The 23,405-nt window shown below is 35.3% G+C and overlaps 1 protein-coding gene across 1 annotated transcript in view; it reads left to right on the top strand.

The window, feature by feature from the left end:
• The window catches only part of CNBD1 (cyclic nucleotide binding domain containing 1), a 494,615-nt gene that overhangs the window by 387,620 nt on the left and 83,590 nt on the right, over positions 1 to 23,405 (top strand). The window contains exons 11-12 of the mRNA XM_027973294.2: positions 11,528 to 11,637; positions 14,211 to 14,461. Of these exons, the coding sequence (XP_027829095.2) occupies positions 11,528 to 11,637; positions 14,211 to 14,461 (361 nt within the window). The remainder of the gene's footprint in view (positions 1 to 11,527; positions 11,638 to 14,210; positions 14,462 to 23,405) is intronic.

Genomic DNA, 23,405 nt, shown 5'->3' with positions numbered 1-23,405 from the left:
CGATCTTTGAAGCCTTTTCCGGGAATGCATTTTCTCTGGTCTTGTGTGTCTAATCTCCTTGTTGAAGAGGTTTGCCAAGTCCCAGTCAGGAGTGCCACACACTGTCTGCATGCCGTCCTGTAGATTCTGGAACACGCTGGGAGGCTTTTGCTCTCAGTGGCCCTCACCTGGCACCCTGATCCCGTCAGTGCTCAGGTTCAGACAGTCCGGCAGCACACTGAAAGACAGCGGTGGGTGCCTACCTCCCTCTTCTCCCTCCCCTGAGGGAAAGGCCACAAGCTGTTCTGGACTTTGGTGCACCATGCGTGTTCTGGAGAACATGCCCCTCAGCTCTTATTTGTTCTCAGAGGTCCCCAGGCATCTGAAGTGTGCTGAGTTCTATCTGTGCTCTCAGAGAAGCAAGCTGGAATCCAATGGCTCAGGAAGTTCCCCTGAAAGTTCAAAGCTTTGGACATATAATCCAGCCTTCTCTCTCCCTCCCTGGACAGAAATCAGAGGCAGTCATTTTCCCCTGATCCTGTGGAGTTGTGCTGGGGGAGGGAAGGGTGGGGAGACGATCACAAGCATGCGCCATGGGTGTTTTTTAACCAGCTTTGATATGGCTGGGTTTGTACTTATCTGGGTGACGAAAGACTCTTATTTAGTTTCTGGACTTCTGACAAATAGACCCGGTCTATGGATTGCTGTGGAATCAGTGTCTCTGGGAGAGGAAGGAGGGTCTTGGGTTTGTTATTATACCATATTGCTCAAAACCAACTTATTTTTACTCTGTAATTATGGTATACCTCTACCAGAGACCACATTATAAATCAGTTGCTAAAAACATGTATTTTAGAAAATGTTTTATCTAATGTAATTATGAAATAATATATAAGCAATGCCTACATTTATTATATACTTGTATACTGAATATTACAAAGCATAGCTTTACTCTTACAAACATTGACTGTTACAGTCATCAGCCTTTTCCTATATCTTGCCAGATTTTTAATTCAGAAGCAAACAGCTTTTGCATATTTTCAACTGAAGTTGAATATTATAGAGTTAATGGACTTATTTCCACTGGCTTTTATAAAATTAGCATATTCCATGTCAGAAACAGCTTCTAAAGTTATGAATTTTAGTGAAAAAGTGAAATGAAGTGAAAATCGCTCAGTTGGACTATATAGTCCATGGAATTCTCCAGGCCAGAACGTTCCCTTCTCCAGGGGATATTCCCTTCTCCAGGGGATCTTCCCAACACAGGGACTGAACCCAGGTCTCTGGCATTGCAGGCAAATTCTTCACCAGCAGAGCCACTGGGAAGCCTGAGAATACTGGAGTGGGTAGCCTATCCCTTCTCCAGCGGATTTTCTCAACCCAAGAATCAAACTGGGGTCTCCTGCAATTCGGATAGCAGGCAGAGTCTTTACCAGCTAAGCAATCAGGAAGCCCCTTGAATTTTTTTTTTTTTAAATTTTTTTTTTATTTTTAGTTTTTTATTTTTTAAATTTTAAAATCTTTAATTCTTACATGCATTCCCAAACATGAACCCCCCTCCCACCTCCCTCCCCACAACATCCCTCTGGGTCATCCCCATGCACCAGCCCCAAGCATGAGACACATGTACCCCAATGTTCATCGCAGCACTGTTTATAATAGCCAGGACATGGAAACAACCTAGATGTCCCTTGAATTTTAATTGGAGCATAATATAATATATTCAATGGATTATCACATTTTGTTTAAGCATTTCCTTATTGATTTTCAAGTTGCATAACATATATTACACATACAATTTTGTCTACTTATATATTTAAATACCTGATTATTTCCTTAAGAAAAAATCTTACAATTAGATCCATTTCATCAATGTGTCTAAAATATTAAAGAATTTTGACACATGTTATAAATTTATTTCTTATAAAACCTCAAACAACTTTTTCATTTCATTTAGACCATTAGTATGTTTAAAAACCCAGTGTGCAAGAGAATAACATATAGTTTATAATGGAGGATGTATCATGTATCAGAGGGGAAAAGCAAGTCATTTTTAAAATAAAAATGTTATTAGAAAAACAAATTTGCTAACTTATCATGTTCAGTTCAGTTCAGTCGCTCAGTCGTGTCTGACTCTTTGTGACCCCATGAATCGCAGCACGCCAGGCCTCTCTGTCCATCACCAACTCCTGGAGTTCACTCAGAGTGGCGTCCATCGAGTCAGTGATGCCATCCAGCCATCTCATCCTTGGTCGTTCCCTTCTCCTCCTGCCCCCAATCCCTCCCAGCATTAAAGTCTTTTCCAATGAGTTATCATGTTAGAATGTATTAATCAGGCTCTACCAGTTCTAAAATTCAAACATGGCATAGGGTAAGAATTAGGTTTTGGGTATATTGAATACATTTGATCAAATAAAAAAGGAAACTTTGACAAAAGTGTTAGAAAATAATTTGCACACATGGGAGGAAGTTCAATAAGCTATTTAACCTGATAGTATGCTACAGAAGTTATTTAAGATGGAAATGGACTATAGCCTGCCAGCTCCTCTGTCCATGGAATTCCCGAGGTAAGAATACTGGCGTAGGTAGCCATTCCCTATTCAGGGATCTTCCCAAATCAGAGATGGAACCCGGATCTCCTGCACTGTAGGTGGATTCTTTACCTTTTGAGACACCAGGGAAACCCAATTATTAACTTGAAACTAGAAATAGCAATAATGGGTATGGGTATGCAATTTATAATGAGTATTCAATTTATATTGAGTTGTTTAACATGTGAAAATAATGTGATTAACAGGAAAAAATAGTTTCAGAGAAACAAACAAATGATATTGTAAAAGAAGATTAATAAAAAAGTTTATAAAATCTAATTTTAAAAAATTCCACTTAAAAATGAAAATAGGATTTATCATATTTTTTAAAGTTGTTTGAAAAATGTTAAAAATAACAACTTCACACTTTTTTCTCATCATAATAATGTATACAAATATGAAACTGGATCATCAGTAGTTGTAATGAAATGTACTTTTGCATAAATACCGTATAAAGTGATTGAACTAACTTGAGTATAAATGACCAATGTTCTGAAGAAATGTAATAAAATAAATTTTCTTTATTTGGTTTACCTACACTGGTCCAGACTACATTAAGATATACAAAGTGGAATATATCTTGAAATAAATTAATTATTGTGAAATTAATGAGGTAAATCATTATTTCAAGCATATTATAAATGCATCACACTACTCATGTTCTTTCTTGACCAGTCCATTTAGTACATGATTATTCATCTCTAATATAATATTGCTTAAGTAATTTAACTGAAATCAATGTAGATGATTATGTAGTGTCAGAATGAAGTTGCTAATCAGTGTATCCTTATTAAATGGACAATTACAATGATTATAATTTATGGTTGAAATATTTTAATATGATTGTCAGGTGAAAATGAAGAAACTGTTTAATATGAAAATAATTTTCTTCTAGTAATTTACTGATATTTATAAAGTACTCTTTCTTGCAGATTAATTTAGATTAACTCTTCAGTCCTCTAAAAAACTCTATGAAATAAGGTCATTTTGCCATTTCAATTGAAAACAGAATTTGATTCCAAATGTCAGGCTAAACACAGACACGTATGCATGTGCCCACATACTCACACACACACACAGATATGCAACAAGATTCATCACAGTGCTGGGCAAAAGAAAGAATAATGATATCCATGAACTGGAAATATTTTTGGAAGATGACAAACTACATTTTTTATGTTATTTGAAATGTTTTTTAAAAAATATTTGTTTGCTTAGCATATAGTCAATCACTGCTAATGTCACCTAAATTATTTGATGATCGACGCCTGCTGCATAGAAAGAAATATTCTGGCACTTGACCCATATTTGCTTACTTATGACTACTTTTGTGGAATAAAAATTCTAAGTTTGGTAATCATGAAGCTTGATTTATTCTGACTGTGGAACTGTAAATGTAACTGACCTTCAGTTAAATATTAGTCCTTTCTTCAAAACTTTCTCTTTTATTACATTAAGAAATGGAAGCATTGCTATTAATGTAATAAAAGAGAAAGTTTCAAAGAAAGGACTAATATTTAACTGAAAATCAGTTACATTTCTTAAGTCAACAGTTCATAGTTCATATAAGAAACAAAAACTATGTAAGATAATGGGAACCATGACTTAAATATATGTATATTTATGTTTATAATATATATCTAGTTATTTTATAATAGAATTGTGGCTATAACTAATGATGCTGGTTGGCTAATGTATCTAGAAATACACATTTTATTAAGGGCTCAATTTCCCTAAAATAGTACCTTCATATCTGAGGGACTCTTTGAAACCTGGAAAGAAATTTTTCCCTGGGGATTTAGAGATGCAAAACAACTTTATAATTTAAAAATCAATGTTTGGTACCTTATAGATTGCCAGGAGAAATATAAATAACCTCAGATATGCAGATGACACCACCCTTATGGCAGAAAGTGAAGAGGAACTAAAAGCCTCTTGATGAAAGTGAAAGTGGAGAGTGAAAAAGTTGGCTTAAAGCTCAACATTCAGAAAACGAAGATCATGGCATCTGGTCCCATCACTTCATGGCAAATAGATGGGGAAACAGTGGAAACAGTGTCAGACTTTATTTTGGGGGGCTCCAAAATCACTGCAGACAGTGACTGCAGCCATGAATTTAAAAGACGCTTACTCTTTGGAAGGGAAGTTATGACCAACCTAGATAGCATATTGAAAAGCAGAGACATTATTTTGCCAACAAAGGTCCGCCTGGTCAAGGCTACGGTTTTTCCAGTGGTCATGTATGGATGCAAGAGTTGGACTGTGAAGAAAGCTGAGTGCCGAAGAATTGATGCTTTTGAACTGTGGTGTTGGAGAAGAAACTTGAGAGTCCCTTGGACTGCAAGGAAATCCAACCAGTCCATTCTGAAAGAGATCAGCCGTGGGATTTCTTTGGAAAGAATGATGCTAAAGCTGAAACTCCAGTACTTTGGCCACCTCATGCGAAGGGTTGACTCATTGGAAAAGACTGTGATGCTGGGAGGAATTGGGGGCAGGAGGAGAAGGGGACGACCGAGGATGAGATGGCTGGATGGCATCACGGACTCGATGGACGTGAGTCTCAGTGAACTCCGGGAGTTGGTGATGGACAGGGAGGCTTGGCCATGCTGTGACTCATGGGGTTGCAGAGTCAGACATGACTGAGTGACTGAACTGAACTGAACTGAACTGAGATGGTGTAGACATTACTCCCAATACCATGAGCTATGGTTAAGAATTTTTAGAGAGATTTTCTCTTTTCTTTTTCCAGTCAAATAGTGCCACAACTTGAAGAGGAAAATATCTTCAGAAACTCTCTCTGTAAGGTGGGATTTTTCCAGTTCACCCCACAAGAATGTTGCTCTTGGGGGTTTTATGGAGGTTGTGCATGTCTGATCTCTCAGACAGACTTTGCCACTGGCTCTAGGGCTTTCTTAATCCTGTGACTGCACTCTCTTTTTATTTCTGGCTTTTGAGGTTAGTGTTTTTGTCTGTTTGTTTTTGCCTAATACCATCTCATATACTTAAAAACATTTCATCCAGAATTTTTACTCATGCCGCTTGGTTTCATAAAAACCTGAGGCACCATGCTATGAATTTCCTCTTGTGCTCAGTTGACTTTTTGAGAAAATTGAAATTCAGTATTGAGATGTTGCATTTGTCCATCAAATATTTATTGAATGGCTACTTTGCAAGTAGTTGCATGAATGAAAGATAAAAATAAAGATCCTTGTCTTGATGGTTCTTGCATCCTAGTGGTTAAAGGACATAACACACAATAAGCACAAGAAATAAATGAGTGAATTAGCATGTTAGGTAATGATAAAACCATGAGGAAAAAGAGAATAGGGTAAGAGAGCTGGGAAAGAGAAGGCTAAACTGTAGGACGATCTATCATGGTAGACTTCATTGAGGGGGGAGATCTGAACAAAGACGTGGTGAGTGTAGGTGAGTGTGTCTTCATCCCTGACTTGTAAAAGGCTCTCAGTTCAGTTGAGTTGCTCAGTAGTGTCCAACTCTTTGTGACCCCATGGACTGCAGCACACCAGGCCTCCCTGTCCATCACCAGCTCCCAGAGTTTGCCCAAACTCATGTTTATCAAATCAGTGATGCCATCCAACCATCTCATCCTCTGTCATCCCCTTTTCCTCCTGCCCTCAATCTTTCCCAGCATCAGGGTCTTTTCAAATGAGTCAGTTCTTAGCATCAGGTGGCCTAAGTATTGGAGTTTCAGCTTCAGCATCAGTAAAAAGCTCTAAGCACCAATATTTGTCCTACCTTGGAGCATGGAATGGGAGGAAAAGGGAGAAAAGACCAAGAATGTGGAGAAGAGAGGGTTCAGGGAATCTAACATCAAGTCTGGACCTTCTTCATCTATCTTAATTTTTAATGAGCAACCAATCATATGCTGTTACTTTCTGTGAAATGATTCTATAAATGCATTGTATTAGTAAATTCTTTTCTTGGAGAGGCTTCCCTAGTAGCTCAGATGATAAAGAATCTGCCTGCAATGCAGGAGACCTGGGTTTGATCCCTGGGTTGGGGAAGATCCCCTGGAGGAGGTCGTGGCAACCCACTCCGGTTTTCTTGCCTGGAGAATCCCCATGGACAGAGGAGCCTGGCGGGCCACAGTCCACGGAGTCACAGAGTCAGACACGACTAAGCAACTAAGCACACAAATTCTTTTCTTGGAGTAGTTTCTGAGGCATGTTCAAAATTTAAATTTCTTCCACCCATATTTCTTTGGATTTTCTCTATCAATGATTAATATAAACTTTTTTCCCCCCGAATCTCATACTTGTGAGGTTAGAGAAATGCTCACTTATTTTTATTTCTGTGTAATGTGACAAGTACTTAACATGCATGAGAGAGTTTTACATATAGTGCTCATACTTTAGAATAATGACCTATTTTAACCTGTCAAGAATTCAGAAGGTGTAGGATACTAGGAAATTAGTCAGCAATCAATTTTTCTGACACCTATTTCTATTCAGTATTTGCTTCCACTTAGTCCTTATTCTTAAATAAATATTCTTAAATAAATATAAATGTAGATTTTCAAATAATAAAGAGGTAATGTTTAATATCGGTTAAAGTTTCATTAGTACGGACCCTTACAGAAATACTCAGCATTTGTAAATACAAAGTTGTTTCTAATCAAGATTTTTCTTAGCAACATTGCAACAGCAAAAATATATATATTTATAAGGAAAACTGCCGGGGTCCAGCCCCGGTGGATCCAGGGTGATTTGAAGGTGGGGGGACGGCGTCGGAGTCTTTGGAAAAATACATATTTAACTACAGATATATAGAGAGATTAGAAACGGATAGTGTAGTAAGAGATAGTGTAGTGGAGAAAAGGAGACTAAATCCAGATGGGAATTCAGCCGGAGAAGCGGGAGCAAGAAGGAAGCGACATGGGGGAATCAGTCTTTCCGGAAACTGATCTGATTTCTTTATTTTTGGGTTTGCTTATATACCTTTTGTTACGTATAGGGATGAATACAGAGTCACGTGGGGGTCAGCAGTCCTGACCTTTATCAAAATCAGGTACTTCACATAAAAAGGTCTTAGGGATTTTATGATCCTTTCTTTCTGATAACCAAAAAACTTATTTTTTCCAAGGGTGCTTTTTCTTAAACCAGGCACCACCCTCCAAATAAAGTTACATTCCTATAGGATGAGGGTGTAGTGAGTTACAATCAAGAAAGGAATTTATTTAACCCAAAGTTAACATGATTAATCTTAAAGGTTAATACTTATTTCTCCTATATGCTTAAAAGTTACTGCTTATTTCTCCTATATGCTAGTTATATTCATTATAAAGGCAGGGAACATGGAGATTTAGCAGCAAACATCAGCTCAACAAATAAAAAATCCTTTCACCAATGCTCCCCTTAAGATCTATTTAATCTTAAGACAGTGATAAAGTTACATTTTTACATAGCAAGGACACAGTGATTTATAACAAAGTACAGTGATCTATTACAAAAGAGAAAATCCATTAACTCAAAAAGTCTAGTATTGCTAACCTTAAAACTACTATATTTCCTTTTCTATATTCCAAATACATTGATTAATATATTCCCAGGTGCCTAAGGATATGGAGGCCTGGCGGCAATCATTGACTCAACAAGAAGAAAAAGCCCTATGCTAATTAAGACTCTCAAAATACTCAAAAGCTCTCTGTGCTGTTTATGGTTAACAGGTAGTACACAATCATGTGTGTAGCGGCAGGAGTATGGATAATCCTGTCACACAAGCTAGTCTGTCAGCAGAGAGGTTTGACCTGAGACATCCTTGTCCCACCCAGAGCAGGGAATTAGCAGCAATTATTGACATAACAAATGAAAAATGCTTCACCAATACAATTCCCAACCAACCCACTACACTAATAATTTCCAACTCCCCAAAAGAATTTGCCTTTAGCAAGTCCAAAACATCTCGTGCCTCTCAGATTGGGAGGCTGTAAACAATCACATGTGGCCAGACAAACCTATACAGGTGGGCTAGATAACCTTCAGAGGAGTCCGTAAGCTGAAACACTCTTGTTACACCCAGGAATTGTTATTGCCTTGGAGCTGCATGTTTACTCCTTCTCCGAGAGAAATGGTTATGGGGGAGAGCCCCCGTAAAGTCAGAGGTGTAGGTGAGAGCATAAAACAGACTCTGGTTTTGGGGCTAGATGCTCGGGAACAGGGGGTTTGCTGAGGCTTGATCATGCTTTTGCGTATGCCAAGCCTCCTTCCTCGTGACCTTTGCCATGGGCGGAGTTCCTCACGCTGGCCCCCGGCAGAAAACATATTCAAAAATATTCCCCCAAATTGAAAGTAAAGTTCAGAAGTAGCACTTGCTAGCATTTGTTTCTTTAATATTGTTCTTTTCCTAGTAATCAAGTTTTATAAGAACTGGTATCCATTCAGCTAATGTGTGTCCTGCTAGAGGTGCATCAGTCTTACTGATACTCTGATACAAAACTGTGTTTTGGTCTGTTAGGCTAATGGACTCGAGCTTATCTTAATTAAGAAGGTGTCCTTTAACAATCCTTCTAATCACTAGTTCTCATTTAAACTGAGACCTTAACTGTTCCAGTGCTGATTCTAATAGCCAGCTGGGAATTATCTTTCTTATCATGACTTCTTCTAACTGACCTGAAAATTGGAATAAAATTACTTTATTAGATTTTTTTTTTTTTTTACTATTTCCTGGTATATAATAAACAACAGGAAGGAAAAGAATAATACCTGATGTTCACTTTCTATGAACCTTTCTGATTTTCTTCCCTTTCTTATTTACCTTTAAGATAAAATCAGGTTTCCTCTTTTCATAATGATCTAATAATTTCATGTTTTAGAATATGAATGTGAGTTTTGATGGGGCTCTTTAAAGCTTAAGTTTGAAATACAAATAAACGTTATTTCCTGAATATTACCTTCAAATAATAATGAATAATATTTCTCCTGTGTAGTCCATGACTAAATCTTTCCACTTAAAACTATTATAATCCTTTGGATATTTCTATGTTGTTCATCATTTTCTGTGTATGGAAGAGGAAAAGGCATGGAGATGACAACATTTATCTTGACATCACTGGCATAAGTTCTTTGCAATGGGAAGCAGGATCAAAGGCTGAATGATCAAAATTAAGAAACACAAGAGAGAGGTGTTAAATCTTTACAGGCAGTAGGTGCAATTCCTTTCCTAGTCAAAAAGTATCTAAAATTTCTTATTTAAGTGTAATGAGACACACTTTTGTAATGTCATTAAATTCAGCCTGCTTACTTAGATGAAAAGTGTTTTGCTGTGTGGTCTTCATAAAGATAAACATTTTCTGTGATTAGTATAGAGACTATAGACGATTACTCAGGCAGCAACTGCTCCCTCTAAGGAGGGAGCTTACTTCATAGGTTTTACTGCAATGGTTCAGCTTTTCCGTTGTTGCCTTGCCTTTAATACAAAGATATCCCACTGCTGGGCATACACACCGAGGAAACCAGAATAGAAAGAGACATATGTACCCCAATGTTCATCGCAGCACTGTTTATAATAGCCAGGACATGGGAACAACCTAGATGTCCATCAGCAGATGAATGGATAAGAAAGCTGTGGTACATATACACAATGGAGTATTACTCACCCATTAAAAAGAATTCATTTGAATCAGTTCTAATGAGGTGGATGAAACTGGAGCCTATTATACAGAGTGAAGTAAGCCAGAAAGAAAAACACCAATACAGTATACTAACACATATATATGGAATTTAGAAAGATGGTAATGATGACCCTGTATGCAAGACAGCAGAAGAGACAGGATGTGTAGAGCGGACTTTTGGACTCTGAGGGAGAGGGTGGGATGATTTGGGAGAATGGCATTGAAACATGTATACTATCATGTAAGAATCGAATCGCCAGTCTATGTTCGATGCAGGATACAGGATGCTTGGGGCTGGTGCACGGGGATGATCCAGAGAGATGATATGGGGTGGGACGTGGGAAGGGGGTTCATATTTGGGACCTCATGTACACCCGTGGTGGATTCATGTCAATGTATGGCAAAACCAATACAGTATTGTAAAGTAAAATAAAGTAAAAATAAAAATAAAAAAAGATAAATTGATCTCTATTCACTTTGATACTATACATGCTTCTTTATATTCTATATAAGGCTTGACTTTCAAGAAAAGATTTACGATAGTGCTGCTCGAAAAGTTAAGAATAGTGGGCTTTTTAAATATCTGCTTAAATGTATCCTTCTCTTACCTATAACATTGCCAGAAGACTCTATGTGTTTCTTTATGTCCTATTGATTGATTACAAGAAGTAAAACAATGTCTGCTATCATATCACATTTTGGCAAAAGGCTACTTTTTACTTTTTTAAATTGTTGTGTCTATAAAAAGATTCCCATGTCTATACAATTTACACATAAGCCCATAGCTATAATATGCTCTGATGTTTGAAGATAACTTTACAGTAGAAGAGTTACATAAGTCTTTATTCAAGCAAAATAAATGATGTGACAAATAACCTTTTACTTCCTTTTTTATTATACACTTTGAGCTCTGAAGCTCTAAATGTTCAAGATTCACAGATTTTTCTTTTCTTTTTTTTTTTTTTTGAGACAGTTGTTAAATCACTGGCAGTTTGAAACAAGCCATGGCATAAATATCTGCACCATGAAAATCATCAAATGCTACAATTTGGGGCTTGCTCCAAACTCCTCTTCCTCTCCTCCACCACACAGTTTACTAGCACACCATACCAAATTCTTGTCAATGTTTATTTCTATTTTAGGTGCTGGTATAAATATCTGACATAAATTTTTCATATAACAAGCATTGCCTGTATACTGTCATTCATTAAGAAGTTTATTGTTAATAGTTGTTGAATTAAACATGTCAACTTTTATTGTCCTAGTAACTAAAATAATATCTTCTAGAAAATTATGTGAAATAGTGAATTATCTCTTTTGTTTACAGTGATCGTGGAAACTGGAAATATAATCTCTTTTGTGGCTTATATTAATTCTGGATATTGTAAGATTTATAGAAATATCATAGGATTTTCAAAACTACAATCAAGAAAAGTGGTAAGTTTTAAATGTATGTATTCTTTTTAACTGATTAATCTACTTTAATCAATAGGAGATATTAAACATGGTTTTCTTGTGTTTATTGATCATTTTTATTTACCTTGTGTTGTGAAACAGCTGTTAAATTTTTTTAACTAATTTTCATTGCATTTATTTTATTCTTGTTACTGAGCTCTAATATGTAAAATAAATTGTAAGACATGTTGAGTTGTAAGACTTAGAAATGACCTAGAAGCACATTAAAAGATGCTTGACATTATTTATCAAAGAAATGCAAATTAAAACCACAACAAAATACTTTTACAAGCATATCAGATTGGTTAAACTATACTTAACATATCACTCAGAAATTCCACTCTAAATATTTACTCAAGAGAAATAAAATACACATTTACCAAAAGTCTTATGTGAATCTTCACATGTCAAAACATAAGTAATAATCTAAACGTCCATTGACAGTGAGATGAAGAAAAACATTGTGGTTTATTCCTGGAGTATCATGCCTCAACTAAAAGAACCTCATGCACACAAGAATATGGATGGGTCTGGAAGCACTAGGTTGGGCAAAAAAGTGAAACTCAGAAGAATGCATTCTGTATGATGTCAGTTTTATGAAGTTCTAGAATAGGCAAGTTCTAGTTCAAACTGGATTTAGAAAAGGCAGAGGAATCAGAGGTCAAATTGCCAACATCCGTTGGATAATAGAATAAAACAAGGGGATTCCAGAAAAATCATCTTCTGCTTCACTGACTATGCTAAAGCTTTTGACTGTGTCGATCACAACAAACTGTGTAAAATTCGTAAAGAGATGGGAATACCAGACCACCTTACTGGCCTCCTGAGAAACCTGTTTGTAAATCAGGAAGCAATAGTTATAACTGGACATGGAACAATGGACTGGTTCAAATTTGGGAAAGGAGTATGTCAAGCACATCAAGGTGTATATTGTCACCCTGCTTATTTAACTTATATGCAGAGTACATCATGTGAAATGCTTGGATGAAGCAAGGCTGGAATCAAGATTGCCAGGAGAAATATCAATAACTTCAGATATGCAGATGGCACCACCCTTATGGCAGAAAGCAAAAAATGAATTAATGAATCTCTTAATGAAGGTGAAAGAGGAGAGTGAAAATCCTGGCTTAAAACAACGTTCAAAAAAGAAGACCATGGCATCCAGTCCCATTACTTCATGGCAAATAGATGGGCAAACAATAGAAAAACAATGACAGAATTTATTGTCTTGGGCTCCAAAATCACTGCAGATGGTGACTGAAGCCATGAAATTAAAAAACACTTGCTCCTTGAAAGAAAACCTATGAACAACCTAGACAACATATTAAAAAGCAGACACATTACTTTGCCGACAAAAGTCCGTCTAGTCAAGGCTATGGTTTTCCCAGTAGGCGTGTATGGATGTGAGAGTTGGACTGTGAAGAAGGCTGAGCACCGAAGAATTGATGCTTTTGAACTGTAATGTTGGAGAAGACTCTTGAGAGCCCTTTGAACAGCAAGGAGATCCAACCAGTCCATCCTAAAGGAAATCAGTCCTGAATATTCATTGAAAGGACAGATGCTGAAGCTGAAGCTCCAATAATTTGGCCACTTGATTTGAAGAATTGACTGATTGGAAAAGACCCTGATTCTAGGAAAAATTGAAGATGGGAGGAAAAGGGGGTGAGAGAGGATGAGATGGTTGGATGGCATCACCGACTCAATGGACATGAGTTTAAGCAAACTCCAGGAGTTGGTGATGGACAGGGAAGCCTGGCATGCTGCAGTTCACAGGGTTGCAAAGAGTTGGACACGACTGAGTGATTGAACTGAACTGAACTGATAATCAGCAGATAGGATGAATTGTAATAATCTTATTTTATATTTTGTTTTTTTTTTTAATTAGAGGATAATTACTTTACAATATTGTAATTGGTTTTTGACATACATTACCTCATGCGAAGAGTTGACTCATTGGAAAAGACTCTGATGCTGGGAAGGACTGGGGTCAGGAGGAGAAGGGGATGACAGAGGATGAGATGACTGGATGGCATCACTGACTCGATGGACGTGAGTGTGAGTGAACTCCGGGAGTTGGTGATGGACAGGGAGGCCTGGCGTGCTGCGATCCATGGGGTCACAAAGAGTCGGACATGACTGACCAACTGAACTGAACTGAAGCCTGGCATACTGCAGTCCATGGGGTCTCAAAGAGTTATCTCATACAAAGTATACTAAATTATGATTGCTAAATGGTATCCTATGATGTTGAAAAATGGAATTAGTTCAAGGTTTCATAAACATCTTGGTGGATTAAAACATTTAATTTGTAGATCACTAAACTATGGTGCTTTCATTTATTTTATATATGCTGAAATTCTCTTATCAATCTGCTATTTTTCTAACAAAATTGAAGTGTATGTATAAATAAGTGTCCTCTTGATTTGCATGAAAATACTAACTTATTTTAAATACCATGTACCAAAATGATTTATGAAGAGTACGTTTCTGGTAGTAATAATATTTATCCATTACGGGAAAGTGATTTCATTAAACATTATTTGTATCTATTACAGAAAAAAATTCAGAAACATGTTTATATGGGTAGACTTAATGAGAAGGAGTCTTTTGGTGAGATAAGTGTTCTTCTTCATATTCCTTTCACCTGCACAATAGTTACTGGAGAAGACGTTGAGATGGCAATTATTGAAGATAAGGACCTACATGGTACATACATAAATGCCTTTTATTTCAACTATTCTGCCACTTTATTTGATAAGTTTTTGATAAGAGTAGTTGTATTTCACAGACAAATTAGGATACTCAGGTAAGTATGGGTGTATTGTGTTATTTGCAGAGAAAACATATCTATATATAATCCCATTTGTAACTTCATAGTTTATCTGCATTAATTGTGCTACTTTTGGAATATATTAGCAATATTTTAAAAGACTTGGATTGTAAATTACAATCCAAAAATCTCCTTGTTAATTCCCGCTATCATCAATAGCAACATTTCCTCCCTTTCTAGATTTTTTTTTTAAATCACTGCTTCCTTGTTTCTTGTTCATGTCAGTTTTGTACCCTCGTCCAATATATAATCCAGATCAAGTGTATGTAAAAATCCATGGCTTGCAGTATCTAAACTTTTATCTTAAAATTAATCTTTAATTTTTTGTTGAAATATAGCTGACTCACAATGTGGCGCTAGTTCCAGGTGTACAACAAAGCAAAGTGCGTCAGTTACACACATGCACACATCCACTCTTAGGGGTTTTTTTGAGATTAAAAAAATGACTTTATTGGCAAACTGAAATTTAAGAAATCAAATCCTTTTACAGATATTGCCAAAGAAGTCCATTAAATTAACTTTAATAGTCATTTCCTAAAGTTGAGATTTATTTATTTTTTCCATTTTTTAAAATATAAATTTATGTATTTTAATTGGAGGTTAATTACTTTACAATATTATATTGGTTTTGCCATACATCAACATGAATCCGCCACAGATATACTCGTGTTCCCCATCCTGAACCCCCCTCCCTCCTCGCTCCCCGTACCATCCCTCTGGGTCGTCCCAGTGCACCGGCCCAAGCACTCTTTTTTATTTTTCCCTTTTAGATTCTTTTCCCGTATAGGCCATTACAGAGAATTGAATAGAGCTCCTTGTGCTCATTATTTGTCTATTTTATTACTATATACTGAAGTGTGTATGCCAATTCTAATCTCCCAGTTTTCCTTCTTTATCCCTTAAAGAAGTTATAAACAAGTTATCCTTCTTTATTCCCTAGTAACCAAAAGTTTTTACATTTGTGACCATACTTCTGGTTTGTAAATAAGTTTATTTATATCACTTTTACTTAGATTCTACATTTAAGTAATATCAAGGATATTTATCTTTCTTTGTCTGATTTACTTCAATCATATGACAATATCTTAAGTTCATCCATGTTGCTGTAAATGGCAGAATTTTATTCTTTTTTATGACTAACATTCCATTGTATATATGTACTACATCTTCTTTATCCATTCCTCTTTCGATGGACATTTAGGTTGATTCCATGATCTGGCTCTTGTAAATAGTGCTGCAGTGATCATTGTGGTGTATATATCTTTCTGAATTATGGTTTTCTCTGGCTGTATCCTTAGGAGTGGGATTTCTGGGTCATATAGCTATTTTAGTTTTAGTTTCTTAGAAGACGTTCTATATTGTTCTACTTAATGGCTATACATTCCCAACAGTGTGGCAAGTTTCACTTTTCTCTATACACTCTTCATATTTTATTGTTGATACATTTTTTTGATGATGGCCATTCTGACCATGTGAGGTGATATGTTACTGTAGTTTATATTTCTCTAATAACTAGTGATGCTAAAATTTTAGAGCTCGAGAGGTATTGGAAGAATAATCACCCAGTCATGTGTGATTGACCCTCCAAATACTATAACTATTCAAATAGGATATGCACTTGAATTTGAAATGGAAATGATAACATTGATTAAAAGATCTAGAAACTTATAGAAATTAACATAGGTGAGAGATTTGCTTTCAGATCAGTTCAGTTCAGTTGCTCAGTTGTATCCGACTGTTTGTGACCCCATGAATCACAGCACGCCAGGCCTCTCTGTCCATCACCAGTTCCTGGAGTTCACCCAAACTCATGGGCATCGAGTCAGTGATGCCATCCAGCCCTCTCATCCTCTGTCGTCCCCTTCTCCTGCCCCTAATCCCTCCCAGCATCAGAGTCTTTTCCAATGAGTCAACTCTTTGCATGAGAGATTTATTTTAAATAAGCTCAATTAGAAAATTTTCATATTACTTATATATGATTTGGCTGAATTCTCTTTTCTGAATTTCAAGTTTTTTTTTTTTTAATGTTTCTTAGAGAATATGTATCCTCTACCTTTTTAACTCTGATTTTGTTTAGCTTCAAATTCATGTGTCCACTTTCAGTAGGTATCCGTTTGATATTGCATTGACTAATTCTTTCCTTCTATGACATTCAACTACCAAACCTCTCAAGATACATGTCACTTAAGAATATGTACTAACTACTAATTATATTTACAATAGTCTCGCTTGACATAGGCTAGATTTTTCTTTTCATGTACCAATGATGTTAACTGATGCAAGGTAAATACACTTTGGACTCTTTGGCGTAAAGCAACATGTCACACAGGAAAGGCCTTCTTTCAAGCATGTATCAGAATCATCTTTGTCATCTGGCAAACTAAAATTCAAATAGATGTCATAGTTTCAGTTTTATTTGTGTTTTGTGAGTAGTGTTCATATTTTTAAATTCCATGTATTTGTTCATTTGGAACTGATGTTATAAACCTACTGACATGTTGGGTGACTAATTAAACATTTAGTTTTCCAGGAATGCATTTTACAATTCCTCTCCAAATTTACTGTATTTAACAATCTTTAATAGATTGCAACATAATCCACATATGAGAAGAAAACATTGTCTCAGGGATATAGTTCACACTTTTATTTGCTCCCATATAAATTATGTTAAAGAACCAATATCACCTAAATGATCCAGGTTATTAACGATATTTAGTAAATACCTAAAGGAAGCAGTGTAGTCACTATATTTTTACCTGGGATAAGTCGAACAGAATTCAAGAAACATAAAAGAGTGCATAAATGCTAAATATTATATATGGAGAATTATATATATAACTGTATATGATCATAGAGGAAACATTCAGTAATTAATTGGACATTATTTAAAAGGACTTAAAGTATGGTGTTTTTCTTTTTTTTCATTTAGATTGTCAACTTTTGGAAAATAGCAAATAACTTGTTTCATAATCTATGTAAATTCTCCTCAGATGTTACCTTGAGTATCTAAAAAAAACTGAGAACAAGATTATTAAGTTTAAGCCATATAAGTATATATTTTCTTAATATGATGACACTGGGAATTTAGCTTATCTGATTACTATTTTTATTAAGGTAATGTATCTTTGCCCCAATGCAGAATTTATACCTCAAGTCATTTAGATTAAAATTATACATACCAACTACCTTAATTTTATTGATATCTGAAATTCTCATCATACCATTAAAGCAAGTGTACCACTTTTGTAATGAGAAATAATTGCTTTCATGTAAAAAATGGATTGCCACTGTCATTAATTATATCTCATTCAACCATGAATAACTGAAAAACTAAGAGACAGCTATGAATTAAATTGGGCTTTTCTAAAAGGAAAATTCCAATTTCAAGATGTCATCAGGACACACTGTCTGAACGATTTTGTTTGTTTTATTATTAGGAGGAATATCAAAAGGCATTTATCTCTGATAATAATTATTTTAATCAAACCCTAGGAAACCAGATTTTTTTCTTTTACCACAGATAGGTCTTTTAGATGTTTTAGAAGCAATGAATGTATTCTTATTGAAAAGATCTCCATCCCAGCATTCCTCGGTATTTCTTTTCTTTGCTGAGACGCGTTATAACCAGGTGTCTCCTTGGTAACAAAGTTAACCAGAAAAGCTTAGACTCTTGAATGATTTGCTACCACAACTATGCTTTCCTTTCCTCTTTGTTTTTTGTTTCTGTTTGATGATAAAATTGTTGTGTAAATGTATATTTCCCAGTTAAAAATAAGGTATGACACAATAATTTTTGTCTAGAAATCCTTTTTACTCATTACTAATAATGTCAATGAGGAAATGCAAATTCATTTGAGGTTAATTTTTATTTTATTTTGGACAAAGTTTTGTGTGAAAACAATGTATTTCATGTAACTTTCTCAGAAACTAATGGAGTAAAACATCATTCAGTTCATTAGGAATTTCATAAACATATTGAAGAAAAATTTATTGTTAATGATAAAACCATTCAAATATTTTAAACATTTTGCAGACATGTAGACGTAGTTCATAGTTGGGAAATTAAGTTTATTTTATGAAATATCACATATCATATATTATACATATGAATAAATGATAACATTAATCGGAAAACACTGATAAATTTTGTAAAGTTTATGTTGCTTATTTTACGTAAAGAAGTCAATGTTTTGCTTGGGTATTTTCAATAATTTGTTTCGTAAACAAAATATTAAACCATTTCAGTTCATGGTTTGGGGATGACAGAGTTGACTTAAGTCTATTTTAAGAAAAGAAGCAGAAAGATCTATAATACTCTATTCTCAGTTTTAGACTTGCTGATGCTCTGCTTTATACTACACAGTAAGCTACTTGTTCTACTAAATGCTGTTCTATCATAAATGTAGTCCTTGATGAATTATGTAGTCAGTGATTCAAAGGGTCTGTGTTTGGATTGTTCTTCCATGTCTCTCAACAAGAGGGTATACTTGTAAGTAGGATTATTTGCTGTTGGTGAAAATGATCTTACACAATTTGGGCACATTTAGTTTTAAAAATTTAACTATAACCATTTTGCATTCTCCTTGCATAAAAAGTTAAAATGTTACTCCGGGTTTTGGGGTGCTTCTATTAAAATATAACCACAAACTACTGTATACACAAAAGCAATAACTGGTTTATTGAAAAGTTCAACTTTGCATTCACAAAGCAACTGTACAATGTCTTCCACATGCTTTGATATTTTTTCGGTGAGAGGAGTTTTCCCCCTGCCCTTTAAAAACAAGTCTAATGATTTTATGAATACTGTAAGTCATAAAATACGCTAAAATTTATTTTTAGTTTCCAAATATTCTCAACTGAGTTATTAATGCATCTAACTTGATAAGAAGCACATATCCAAATTCGATGCAATGTTGGTTGGCTTGCTACATTCTTGTTCCTTGTTTTCTTGCTGCTTGTCAGCTGGGGAATCCTTCTCAGCCACTAGAGGATGCCCCATTCACAAGCCCTCTCCATCTCAGCAATGAAAAACTCCCATCCGATCTCTCACACTGAGTCATTCAAATTTCTTTTCTCTACCAACTGCTTTTGAACAGCTCATTCTGTGGGTGATCTTGCTAGGTTCATCCAGATAAGCTCTCTAGAAGAAGATCAACGTGTTAGTAGTCTTACTTTATTCTGTGAAATCTCTCTGATTTATAATGTAACATAATAATGGAAGTCATACCGTAATCATGGAGGGCACATTAGAATACTGCTGCCACATTGCTGGGGGCATAATCACCCATATAAAAACCACTTCATTAATTTTCTCCTTTGATGAAGACAGTCTGCTATGGTGAGACTATCATGAGTGTTTCAGATAAAACTTCAGTGTGCTAATTTATAGTCTCTCATCTTCTGTGGGGATTCTCTGGTGGCTCAAATGGTAAAGAATCTGCCTTAATGAGAGAGACCTGGGTTTGACCCCTGGGTTGGGAAGATCCCCTGGAGGAGGGCATGGTAACCCAGTCCAGTATTCTTGCTGGAGAATTCCATGGATAGAGGAGCCTGGTGGTCTACCGTCCATGGGGTCCATGGGGTCATAAAGAGCTGGTCATGACTGAAGAACTAAACACATCATCTTCTGTGAACTGTGGCTGTAAGAGATTACCCTAACCCCTAGATTCCAATGTTTTAATGGTAAAACTTGGTGTAACAATAATTACTTTCTAGAAATATCCTGACCCAGGTGAAAGCCTTAGAAAAGCGTCAGATACACATTCAGACTTGCATAGTCATATTTGGAAATTTTACTAGAAATCTGCATATTGGGTAATCAAAATAGCTAACATTAGTGATTCTTTACTGAATTAAATTGCTTTATTTGCATTATTGCATTAAATCTAATGACAATCCTTTGAGTTAAGCTTATTAAACACATTTTACAAAAGAGGAAACTAATGCTTATAAAGCAGAAGACACTTGCACAAATAAAAAGGAATTTGTAATCATGGACCCAGAATTCAGGCCCAATTCTGTACAAAGTCCATACTCTTAACTATGCTTCTCATTTTATAGAGGAGAAATTGGAAACTTAGAAAAAGGGAAATATTTAACTGAGGACGTTTGTCTAATGTGTCAGAGCACATCTTGGAAACCAGCTTTCAAGGCTCATAATGATATAATACTAAGCATTGGTATTTATTAATTTATGTGTGAATAGTCCTGGGAAGTAGAACCATTCTACTTAGAATGTAATACAAAATATCTGTTATACCAAAATACTATTTATGGAAGTAAAGTTTTTTAAAATATATGTAAATAAGTAAAACATTTTATAGTAATGTAACTTTTATTTCTTTAGAGAAATTGTTTTAATATATAGATATTAAAATGTTGTGGAGCTCTAAAAGGGAAAATCAATGAAACATTGATATATAAATTACATATAACTTTTAGGGAAATACTCATTGTTGTCTCTTTAGGAATAATTTTTTCAAAATAAAATAATAGTTAAAATATATTTTATAATTCTTGAGATGTTTTAGGCAAAGAAAAAAAATGTTCCAGAAGAAAAATCTTCTGATTCTTCATATATATATAAATAGGAATAATTAGATGCAGTGACCTTTCAGACAAGGGAAAATGGTGGTGCTATAATAAAATAATTATGTCAACAGAGATAACAGTATCTAAAAATATGCCATTCCTTAATTCACGTGAAACAGTTGCTAGGAGTTACTGTTGTCATGTTAGAGGTAATTACAACCAAATTCATGTAACAAGCACTAAATTGAATGGGAATTTCTATCTCTTGACCTGAAATGTCATTGTATTTATCCACTCAAGACTAAATTATATCAAGACAGTGGTATTTCTAAAAAACACTAAACAGACTTAATAGTTTTCTGGGGCTCTGGGGAGGAAAGAGGTAAAACAATTGCCCTGTAATTTATGTATCTTTATTGGAGAGATGATTTGAGGGAAAGAAAGAACACAGTTGATTCAGTCTACTCTCCTTGGAGGTCTCAGGAAATAAACTATTGATATTTGATAGGAAATGCATGCATGCTCAGTCATGTCCAATTCTTTGCAAGCCGAGGGACTGCAGACTGCCAGACCCTCTGTCCATGGGATTTTCCAGGTAAGAATACTGGAATAGGTTGCCATTTCTTTCCTCGAGGGATCTTTCTGAGCCAGGAGTTGAACCTGTATCTCCTATGTCTCCTGCATTGTGGGTGATTTAGTAGAAAGAATCCTTATCAATGGAACACTCTTGAAAAGATATCTTTGGCTAGGATTGTTTATAGCAAACAAATCTAGGATATGTAAGGTTTAATTTCATAGAAAATATTACATAAGATCACTTATCTAGATATTAACTAAAAATTCTTCATAAGCTTAATGTTTCCTGCTCTGTGGAGTAACTCACATATCTTACTTGGAAACCTCATCTGGTATTCCAGGTTAGAAATTCATGCCTAAAGAATGATATAATGGTCCTGGGAGTCATCATTGGTGTTCCAAATTTCTCTCTGCTATGCTTGTTTTTGCTACTAGCTTGTATCATCAAATTATTAGTAAATATGTAACTCTGATCTGATACATATGATTCTTTGGTTAGCTCAGGGAAGAGGAGAAGAAAGAAAATGAAATAAAATAGAATAACTTAAAATAAATAAGTTGAAAATAGAATAACTAGAGAAAGAAACGAAGTTGCCAGAATAGCTGCTTTTGTCTGGAAGAAACTAAAAGCATACCATCTCTATCTTATTGCAAACATAAAAATTAAAATTCTTGATGATATGTAGAGTTAGAGGTTAAAAAAATCTTCTAAATAGTACTCCTTTTTCTCTCTTCCCATTTCTTAGGTCTTTAATGTAGCAATGCCTCATGTGCAGGTACCAAAATCCTACCGTTTTGGGAACAAATTGCTGCAAACTTAGTGTCTTCACAAGAAAAAATTGTTATCGTACAGTTCCAGATATTGGAATTCTGATATAGGTGACACTAGGCTAAAATCATGCTGCAAGTAGGCCTGTAGGCCATCTAAATGTCCCAGGAGGAAATGTTTTCCTGCCTTCTGCAGATTTTAGAGATCGCTTGCATTCCTGGTTTTTTCAGTCTCCTCCTCCATCTTCAAAGCCAGCAGTGGCCTACCTTTAAATCTTTCTCTGACTCTTACACTTTGCCTCATTCATCCACATATTTTTTAATTATAGAAGGAATTTATTTTTTTTTTAATGTACACTGTTTAAAGATTGCACTCTTATTTATAGCTACTACAAAATACTCAAAATACTGGCTATATCCCCTCTGTTGTGCAGTGCCCCCTTGTAATCTATTTTATACCAAATAAATCACACCTCCCATCCCCAATCCCTGTACTTCCCCTCCCCCACACTGGTAACCACAGTCTGTTTTGTGTACCTGTGAGTTTTCTTCTTTTTTGTTATATTCACTAGAATGCTGTATTTTTCAGGTTTCATATATGAGTGATTTTTTCCTTTTTTTTTTTTTTCCTCATCAAGTTTTGCATAGTCTAGCAAGCTAGTAGTTAACAAGATTGCTTCCTAACTCAAATTCCACATTCCTCAAAGGTTTGTTATAGTGTCACTCGTAGGTCAGCCTGGTGAAATAGTCATTATCTACAATATTTAGATATCATTTTAGAGAGGAAAACAGAAACATGTTGGAACATACATTGATACTTAAAATTTCAGTTAATAAATATCATTGCATTTACTTTCATGGCCAAAGTAATGCACATGGAATGCTCAGCGAGCATCAGGAGTGAGACATATGATCCTCACACGGGTATGAGCAGAAACATTGGTGGCAAAAAATGCCATCTATCCACTGTAAGAATTCGTTTGAATATAGAAATTTATATATATATATATATATATATATATGCAAATATTTTCTACACCAAATT

The sequence above is a fragment of the Ovis aries genome, chromosome 9 (assembly GCF_016772045.2).
Source record: "Ovis aries strain OAR_USU_Benz2616 breed Rambouillet chromosome 9, ARS-UI_Ramb_v3.0, whole genome shotgun sequence".
NCBI lineage: Eukaryota > Metazoa > Chordata > Mammalia > Artiodactyla > Bovidae > Ovis > Ovis aries.
The sequence above is the reverse complement of the archived record's forward strand: the minus strand, read 5'-3'. Positions and strand labels throughout refer to the sequence as shown.